The sequence below is a fragment of the Nothobranchius furzeri genome, chromosome 6 (assembly GCF_043380555.1).
Source record: "Nothobranchius furzeri strain GRZ-AD chromosome 6, NfurGRZ-RIMD1, whole genome shotgun sequence".
Lineage (NCBI taxonomy): Eukaryota > Metazoa > Chordata > Actinopteri > Cyprinodontiformes > Nothobranchiidae > Nothobranchius > Nothobranchius furzeri.
The window spans coordinates 46,271,402-46,280,592 of NC_091746.1; the positions used below are offsets into that span (position 1 = coordinate 46,271,402).

Genomic DNA, 9,191 nt, shown 5'->3' on the forward strand with positions numbered 1-9,191 from the left:
AGCTTCCGCTCCATAAATTAAACAAAATTATAAACCGAATCCTTTATTTTGACACTAAAAACACGTTTTGGATGTTGAACTCAAGATAAAAGTTGGACATGATGACTTCGCTCACTTGAAGTAATATATATATATATATATATATATATATATATATATATATATATATATATATATATATATATATATATATATATATTAATGAGCGATAATCTTTTCAATTCCTGCGCACTTGTGTTATCATAGGACCATCATCTCCTGGCTTTGTCATGCTAGTATGTATAATAAACATTTTTCCTTTCTCATTTGCGCTTTTTTTGGTGAGTTTTACGCACATAAGGCTTTTTGAATACGTTGAAGTTCGGTAATGTTTGCTGTTAAACAAATATTAGACTGAAATCTTCTATTTGTGGATAAAGTAAAACAGTATAGGCATATGTTTGTCATCTTTTAAAATAGAAGAATAGGCCTAATAATACTCTGATCATACTCTCTGATTATCTTTCTGTACCCATGAAATTAGACATATATGGAAATATTACTTGATTTATTTTTTTCTTTAAAGTGACTTGTCACACATACACGAATTATCAATCAACCAAAATCATTCATTACAATGTAAATTCATCCTTTCATGTTCCAGTGAAAGGAATAAAAGTCCCTCATCAACTTTGAAGTCAAGTGCAGTTGTCTCGTTAATGGGTGGCTGTTGATGGGCCTTTAAGATCCAAGCTTTTTTCCGTCAGGTGACCATTATCCTACAAACAAACAAACAAACAAACAAACAAACAAGCAAAAATAAATGAATAAGACTTACGGTTTAACATAATTAATTGCAAGAAAGTAATGCTATAAATCCTTAAAACATGTTAGCTAATTCAATACAATGCATTGCAAATGTTTATTTTATTATTTTGTGTTTTTTGTAACATGATGAAAATGTATTGAGCTAAAAAGTTATTTGACACATTTGAATAAAGACTGTTTTACTGAATTTTTAGATTTTTCTCACGATTTCAACTTCAAGTTGTCTGAAAACTAAAGCTTCACTCCCTAATTATTGTTAATTGTTACTTTAAAAAACCCGTTATCTTAAATTGAAGCACCTGATTTTCTCCTCTCTGATCTACTCGAATTAGACCTGTTAGGCTGATTAATCACTGCACAGTGAAGCAGCTCCTTGATCTCTCATTATCAAAAGTATCTGTTACACACAGAACAATATCAGATCGCAGAGTTTTCTCGCTTGGTTTCGATCCAAAACGACCTTTTGCACTGAGTGCGCGCGACCCTGGCTCACACACACACACACACACACACACACACACACACACACACACACACACACACACACACACACACACACACACACACACACACACACACACACACACACACACCTCCAACCTTCAAATGAGGGGCGTGTCTTTACCAGGCAGCGTTTCTTACTGAAATAATTTGGATTTGACCTCGAAGCAACAACTCTCTGGAATAATGAAACCTGCGGAGTTAGTGGGTTTACTTCTGGTGGATTTGATTCTGGGTGTCCAGACGCAACCCTTCCAAGGAACGCGCCCTGACGCTCTGCTGCTTCATGGGCGGACGAGTCGCTCCGGCGGCTTCAGAAGCTTCATGCAGCGGCAGCAGACCCGCAGCTTGCCCCTTTTTATGATGCAGCTCTACCAGACCATGCGAATCGAGGATCATGCTAGTGCCAACATCAGGGGCCACCACAGCAGGACCCAGGACTCGGACTGTGTGACCAGCCTTGTTGCAAAAAGTGAGTATTTGGCTTAAAATAAATAGAAAATGAAAACCCACAGAAGTGAACCAACACTGAACTTAAATATCTCATTGCTTTTCAAAGAAATAGCTTCATTATGCAGATTTTTTTTATTAAGAATTTTTTTATTCTTTATCTTCTTTCAGGCTGCCTGCAGGTTGGTGAGAGGTGGTCGGTCACCTTTGACTTGTCCTCCATGTCTAAAAGGGACAACATCCAACTGGCTGAACTTCATATCCGTCTTCCTGCCTTCTCTAAGTCTTCCAGAGTATTTTTGGACATCTGTCACTCCAACCAGAACCGCTGCTCCAGCAATGACTGCTCTGTGAACCGGCTGCTTCTGGGACACCTGGAAGCTCACCCCACTACAATGGTGTCGTCCTCCTCCTGGAAAGTTTTCAACGTGACGGGGATGCTTCATCGCTGGTTGCAGCAGGAATCCTCCACAAACAGAACAGTAGAAGTTGGGATGAAGGAGGAGCAGCAGGAGATAATCCAGCATCCTACTGTAAATAGAGTAATGATGGTGGTCTTTTCAAGCCAGGATCCAAAGAACCAGCCTTCATTGGTCAGAACAGCAGAGCAGTCAAAGTCCATCAACAGGAGAAGCAGTAGAAGGAAGAGACACCAGGAGACACAGAAACATGTTAGATTCTCAGAACAGGAGAAACAACGTCCTCTCTGCAAGAAGGTGGACATGTGGGTGGACTTCAAGAAGCTCCAGTGGAGTGACTGGATTGTCCAGCCCAGAAGGTACAACGCTTACCGCTGTGAGGGGAGCTGCTCCATGTCGGTGGATGGGACTTTAGCCACCTTCAACCACGCACAGGTTCAGGTAAGTCCGGAATGTTTCACATGCACCCATGTGCACTTTAAGAGATGTGCTCCAATCTGATGGATTGTTTTTTTCACCTTTCTCTTTTTCAGAGTGCACTGAACTATCTCCACCCAGACAAGGTTCCACGTCTCTCCTGTGCACCCACACACCTGGCACCGCTTTCCATGCTGTACTACGATAAGAGGAAGCTAGTGATGAGGCATCACGAGGACATGGTGGTGAAAGAGTGTGGCTGCCAATGAGGACAGTTTCAAACGAAAACACATGACAGCACCATGTGTCAAAAATGCACGGAAGTACAAAATGCACGAAAATGTTTATGTCTGACAATCAGACGTACCCAGACCTTCCAGAGCAAAGATTGTGATTTTTTGTACCACTGTTCACTAAAATGTGATGTTTGCATGTTTCCCCTGATGCTGTGCAGCGTGGGATCACGCTGTTGGGATGCACAACATGTATTTCTGACTTATTTCACTTGTTAGGGCTTAACTTGAGTTGTGCATTTAAAAAAAAAAGCACCACGGACACTAACTAAAGCACTATTTACACAACAGTCACTTGCACAAGTCCTTTTATGTATGAACTGTTTGTTTAGATGCACAAAGACTTATAAGTCAATGTTTTTGAAGGAACAAGACTAAAATGGTGGGAATGCTTTGGAATGTTTGCATTTATGTTTGCTATGATAGATTTTGGCTATTTGTTTTAAATAAATGATTTTAAAAAGGATTAGCCTTAAAACAACTCTGATTTCATTTGTTAGTGAAAATGTACTTTTAGAAACTTTACCAAATGTCCCTTTTCTTGGTTATTTATGTGGAATTTAATAAAAATGTAAATTTTTATGGTTGTAAGTAACAGGTTGAAGTTAGCCTGGCGAGGTGAATATGTAGTCAGAACACGAGCCAGAGAGCTCGGTCGTGGGGCAGAATCTAAGATTGTCTTTAAAACCGTCTCTGATGTTATTAGACAACGGAAAACGTGACATCCTCACCGCTATGGATGTCGAAGAAGACACAAATACATCCTTTTTAAAAATAAAGGACGTAAGTATCTCTATCTACTCTTGACTCAAAGAAAATTCCACGTCTAAATAGTCCAAAGTTGATGTCAAAGCTGTTCCAAACGAGCCACGGCAATCTTTGCTGTTTCGCTTCGTGGCACCATCCCGCCCATAGCGAGTCACTTCTGCATCACGGGACCCCGGAAGAGCGATAAAATGATTGCAAGTCAACGGGGCTAAAAAGCTATTTTGTAATTCCGCTTGTTTTGTGCCATGGATTTCACATATGATGTCCGTGAATTTTAAAGACACATTTTGATACCAAGAACGTGCTTATTTCCGAACGGGGGGAATGATATTTTAGGTTTTGTGTGAAATTAAGTCCAGGATTACAAATGTGCTTCGCGATAGTGACGTCATCAAACCAGACACGGAGAAAACTGTGGGAAAAGGGCTGTAAGTTCAAAGAACTTCCCACAGGAGGAAAGAACCACCATAAATCTGGTCATGTGGTAAGTAGCAGCTACTTTGGGGAGAGAAAATGTTGTGACGTCACATATAAGACGTGTTGATTTCTAGTTTGTAGTCATGCTAATTACTAACTTTTACAAGCTAATAAATCTCAAAGTACGCGACTGTCATGGTTGAAACCAGGGGTGGCGTTAGGCCCGGCTACTTGGGCTGAAGCCCCGGATATTTCATGGAAAGCCCCGGATCTAAATCGCGGAAGCAACATGCAGTACCAAAGTCCAACAGAGAGGGAGCAGCTGGCAGTAGTTTGTATACAGCCTGCCTGAACCTCCACCACTGAAGAAGAAGCCCTTCAGCAGCCGGCTTCTTCTACACTCTCTGCCTGAAACGCATGAGTGAAGATGGACATAAGGACGTTTTTTTAGACCAAAAGTACGGCGACAGAACCCCAGCTTTGATGATACTGGTGTTGACTCAGGTTTGTGAGTCTTATTTGAAAATATTTGTTGTGCTGCTGGTTTGCGTAAAGTTAGCTTATCAGGTAAAGTGGTTGGATAAAGAAAGGGAATATTTACTATCACCTCACACTAAACACTAACAGGAACAATATTCTGCCTTGAAAATGCTTAATATGTAGCTTCAGATTAAAAATTATGTGGTACAAGACATATAAAATGTTGACTAGTGCGTATCACGTGTGTGTGCGCGTGCGTGTGCTAAGCCCCGGATGTTCTTCAGTCCTTAATCCGCCCCTGGTTGAAAGACCCATCTTTTCATTTAAATTGCAGTACAACATACGTGCGACCCAGGGCGTAAGGCAAAGCGATTAGAAAATAACGTTTTTAGCCCCATTGACCTGCATTCATTTGTTCGTTCTTCTGGGGACCCATGATGCGGAAGTGACTTAGACTCCCTATTAAACTGATAAGAGCGCTGTGATTGGCCAGACACAAGACTGTTTGGGCCTGTTAAGGCTACAATGTAGCGTGGCTAGACCAGTCTAGATTTCTAGGCTAGGTTTAAGACATATTTTAATTAAAATTGTGTCAGACTTTGGCTAATCTGTTTAGTCGGTATTAATCTATATTTCTCTTAACTGATGTTGGTCAAAGAACTATCCAACTGGCATCAGTGGTTCTTAACCTTTCTACAGAAGTCTACACAAAAGGTCTGAGCTACTGCTTTAACATTTAGCCTGTGACAAACAGTCCTATGTAACCACTTCAGCGGAGGCCTGATTTTTGCTCTTCAACATGAAAGGAACATGCTGGAGTCACTTGATGACCTTTGACCCACAAAGAGTTCAAAGCTGTAAAACGCTTTCATTTGAGATAAGTTTTTATTCAAACTGGTGCAAAACCACGCATTGTCTTGGCTTTTTAATGTATAATACATAGAATCACAGATTTTGGGATGTTTTCTCCAAGGCTGGATATTTAAATCAATAATAAAATTACACCAAAACTCATCAAATATCTGAAAACAAGAAATTAGACGATTATTCATGCTGCTTTACAAATGCTTAAATTTTAATGTCAACTTTAGACAAAATAACTTAAAACCTGAAACAGGGGTGTCACTGGTCAGTTTCATTGCTGCCCTCGTGTGGCCAAAGTTAGTTACTGCTGGTGTGGAGTTAAACGTCACTTAAAATAAAACTTTTGAATTAAATTCAAATAAAATGCTATTTTAATACAACTCAGAGTCAGTTTTGTATATGTTACATATCATATCAAGTCACACAAAATCAAAGCAGAAATACATTTGTTTGTATTTCTTAATTCTGTGAGTACATTTTAGCAAATATTAAGGCAATGCAAAAACACACACACACTTGTTTTCAAAATATATTTGAAATATCAAACATAAAACTAAGAATAAGAGTATTAATTCAGCTAATACAAAGCTTTTTGTTCAAGTCAATAATGGCTAGGTGAATATAAGGATTACTTTGCTGACAGAAGGCTTTCTTTATATGTCCATCTCAAACTGGGCATCTTCCCCTAGAAAAGAAGACATTATGTTTAGGAACAGGAAATATCTATCTATCTATCTATCTGTCTGTCTGTCTGTCTGTCTATCTATCTATCTATCTATCTATATATCTATCTATCTATCTGTCTGTCTGTCTGTCTGTCTGTCTGTCTGTCTGTCTAATCAGGTAACTTTACCTGGACTCTGCTGTGTGTGCGTGTTGTTGTGGTGGCTCTTGTTAGGCGTCTCTTCTGGTTGGTTTGTGTCGTTAGAGGAATCTGGGTTCAGCTGCCTGGTGACTCCTGGGATATCAGGGAGGTTGGGAGGCGTCCGAGTCAACGGAGACATCCGACACTGCAGGAGGAACTTCCTGTCATAGATGATCCTGGTACCTGCCAGCAGAGAACAGGTGGCACGATCACATCCTAGCAAGAGCAGCATTTATATCACGTCTTGACTGACTGACATTAGTGTATAAAACGGCTAGAAAACACAAAATAAGTACAAGGCTCCAATACTTTGGCTGTTTAACCGTGTGACTGGCAGGTCAAATGCTTGGCAGAACACATTTTATTCAATTGTTTTATTGAAGCATGAGACAAACTTAACGGGAAAAACAAATAATGAAAATAATGTGGATATTTGAGTAAATGTTTAAAAGCCTATGGCCATGCTAATATTTATTTTCTACACAAAACAGGCTCCAAAAAAAAGCGGGAAATTTATATTTTATTGAGTTTTCCTTGGTATGAAAAATCAGATAGATTGAGGTTTTCATTTAGGTTAAAAATATCTAGATGATCATGATGAAACAGCAGGAGGTTGTCCAGTAATCGGAAGGTTGCAGGTTCGATCCAGGCACAGAATGCTGCTTAACACACCCACCATGCCTGCTGGTGGTGGTCAGAGGGACCGGTGGCACCAGTGTTCACCAGTGCAGGCCTCACCTCTGTCAGTGAGCCCTGCGGCAGCTGTGGCTACATCGTAACTCATCCCCACCTGTGTGTGTGTGTGTGTGTGTGTGTGTGTGTGTGTGTGTGTGTGTGTGTGTGTGTGTGTGTGTGTGTGTGTGTGTGTGTGTGTGTGTGTGTGTGTGTGTGTGTGTGTGTGTGTGTGTGTGTGTGTGTGTGTGTGTGTGAATGAATGTGTGTGTGTGTGTGTGTGAAGTGTCTTGGGGGTTGTAGAACCCTAAGAAGGTGCTATAGAAATACAGGCCCTTACACAGGCTAAAATTACCCTTCAAACATCATACATAAAAAATAAAAGATTTTAGATCACGTTCCTAAACTTTCAATAACAATAAACAATAAAGAACATTTGTGAATACAAAACAGATAACATGATCAAAAACAGCATGGAACGACAATGACTCTAAAAATAAAAAAGTAAATAGAATAAGCCAATAATTTAAAATAAATAATTAAAAAGCATAATGAGTAAAAAATAATTATACGCCCAATAAAAAATAAGTTGAAATAAATACATGTTTAAAATCAAACACATTTGTAAAACATGTTTTTTTTAATGCATTAAATTCTTAGAAATAAAATCATGAATAAACCTTATGTTAAAAAGATTTCCTCACTATTAAAAAAATTAAATATTAGCACAAATATTGTTTTTGTGGTATTTTCCAGAAGTGACTTCTCTCCCCGTCCCGGCTCCACATGGCCCTGACCAGTAACCCAGTTGTTTATTCAAACCCGGGAATGTTTAATCTGTTTAAACTGTCCCACCTGCTGATGTTTCAGAACATGTTATCAGTCACGAAAGAACAAGTGCATCTGGTCAGGTTTCCCCTCCACCACCTACCTCTCTCTCATGCAGGAAATTCCCCAGAGCTCCCTGTGTCCATGTTTGTGTGAAATGTTGGATAATGGCTCGAATATTCCAGGCTTTCAATAGAAAACACTTACCATCTTCTCTATTCTCTTTGGGTTTTCCGGTGGCACTTTAATTGTCTCTGATATAAAATAAATAAAGATTAAATAAAAAATGAGATGATATATTCATTTCTGTGAACCTTCTGATCACCAGTAAGAAAAAAATGTAACATGATGATCGTGTAGAAGCCATCATCTGTGAAATCAGGTCTGCAGCAGTAAACATGTTGCTGCTGCTGCAGTGCAGGGCTATAAATAGATTATTTCTGAGAACGCATTCATCTGGTAAAAGCGCGTGGTTATGTAAACTAATAAATCTAATTTATCCAATGAAAATTAATAAAACATCACAAATATCTGCATCCACACCTCCAGGCGTGGTGCTGAACACGGTCCCCCCCGGGGTGGTGGAGTAATCCTGGGGCATGTGGGCAGCATCGTGGATGGCGATCCTCCTGACGGCGGGGATCTCCCGGCTCCTGGAGGTCTGACCGGCCGCTGACATCTCCTCTCACCGCGGACGGTTACAGACGCGTTCGGCGTTTGGAGGTGATCACAAGCCGCGATGTGAGCTCTGGAACCCTCCACGTGGTTGAAGAAAAACCCAAAACAACTCAGGGGTTTCCTACAAAACATCACGTGGAATGGCGAGCTGTGATTGGCTGAAAACGAGGGGCGGCACCAACAGCGGAAGTGTTTTTTCTCCATGACCTTTCTATCAAACAAATCAAATCCAAATCCCAGGATCCAGAGTGTGAGAAAAATGTTACCAACTTTTAGAAATACTCTTTAAAAATGTAAAAAAAGACTCTTAGAAATTTAATTAAACTCACATATTAGTGCCGAGTCACCCTTTAGCTCTCAACAGATTTTTCTGTAATATTTTAAAGTGATCTGGCCTGAATCAACAGTTTTTTTCTCAACTTTGGCTGCATTTTCACTAATTTCAGTCCAGAAGCTGGCTAATTCCAGGGACATGATTTTGTTTGTTAAGCCACTTAAATTAGAACCCATTTGTATACAAATCACTCCTAAATTCAAAGTATAAAACAGCATAATAGTTCCACTTATGAGGAAGCTGACATTCTGCACTGAAATAGTTTTGAAACATAATTCAAAATCAATGTGTATGACACTATACACCAAACCTTTTGGCTCAATGAGCAGTCTGCTACTAGCACTTTGCCACAAAGACACAATTTGTTCACATTTTTTTTTGGTTCAATCACAAAAAAG

The 9,191-nt window shown here is 39.7% G+C and overlaps 2 protein-coding genes across 2 annotated transcripts; one reads left to right on the forward strand and one right to left on the reverse strand.

The window, feature by feature from the left end:
- The first annotated feature begins 541 nt into the window (after nucleotides 1–541).
- LOC107374881 (nodal homolog 2-A) lies at nucleotides 542–2,871 on the forward strand. The gene is made up of 3 exons (XM_015943176.3): nucleotides 542–1,780; nucleotides 1,930–2,618; nucleotides 2,711–2,871. The coding sequence occupies exons 1-3, from the start codon at nucleotides 1,495–1,497 to the stop codon at nucleotides 2,861–2,863; spliced, it is 1,128 nt and encodes a 375-aa protein (XP_015798662.3). The 5' UTR covers nucleotides 542–1,494; the 3' UTR covers nucleotides 2,864–2,871.
- Nucleotides 2,872–5,606: 2,735 nt separating this feature from the next.
- On the reverse strand, nucleotides 5,607–8,588 carry LOC107396958 (eukaryotic translation initiation factor 4E-binding protein 1). The gene is made up of 3 exons (XM_015976812.3): nucleotides 8,325–8,588; nucleotides 6,270–6,464; nucleotides 5,607–6,101 (listed from the first exon to the last, which is right to left on the reverse strand). Exons 1-3 carry the CDS (start codon nucleotides 8,458–8,460, stop codon nucleotides 6,070–6,072), a joined length of 363 nt encoding a protein of 120 aa, XP_015832298.1. The 5' UTR covers nucleotides 8,461–8,588; the 3' UTR covers nucleotides 5,607–6,069.
- Nucleotides 8,589–9,191: the final 603 nt, after the last annotated feature.

What these genes read in the sequence shown, in the direction of transcription:
- LOC107396958 (XM_015976812.3), bottom strand. Translation starts at nt 8,460, where the DNA reads ATGTCAGCGGCCGGTCAGACCTCCAGGAGCCGGGAGATCCCCGCCGTC. An exon ending in GTTCAGCACCACGCCTGGAG is followed by an intron (nt 6,465 to 8,324) that starts GTGTGGATGCAG and finishes CTCTGCTGGCAG; the next exon opens with GTACCAGGATCATCTATGAC. An exon ending in GCACACACAGCAGAGTCCAG is followed by an intron (nt 6,102 to 6,269) that starts GTAAAGTTACCT and finishes CTTCTTTTCTAG; the next exon opens with GGGAAGATGCCCAGTTTGAG.
- LOC107374881 (XM_015943176.3), top strand. Translation starts at nt 1,495, where the DNA reads ATGAAACCTGCGGAGTTAGTGGGTTTACTTCTGGTGGATTTGATTCTG. An exon ending in GACCAGCCTTGTTGCAAAAA is followed by an intron (nt 1,781 to 1,929) that starts GTGAGTATTTGG and finishes ATCTTCTTTCAG; the next exon opens with GCTGCCTGCAGGTTGGTGAG. An exon ending in TCAACCACGCACAGGTTCAG is followed by an intron (nt 2,619 to 2,710) that starts GTAAGTCCGGAA and finishes TCTCTTTTTCAG; the next exon opens with AGTGCACTGAACTATCTCCA.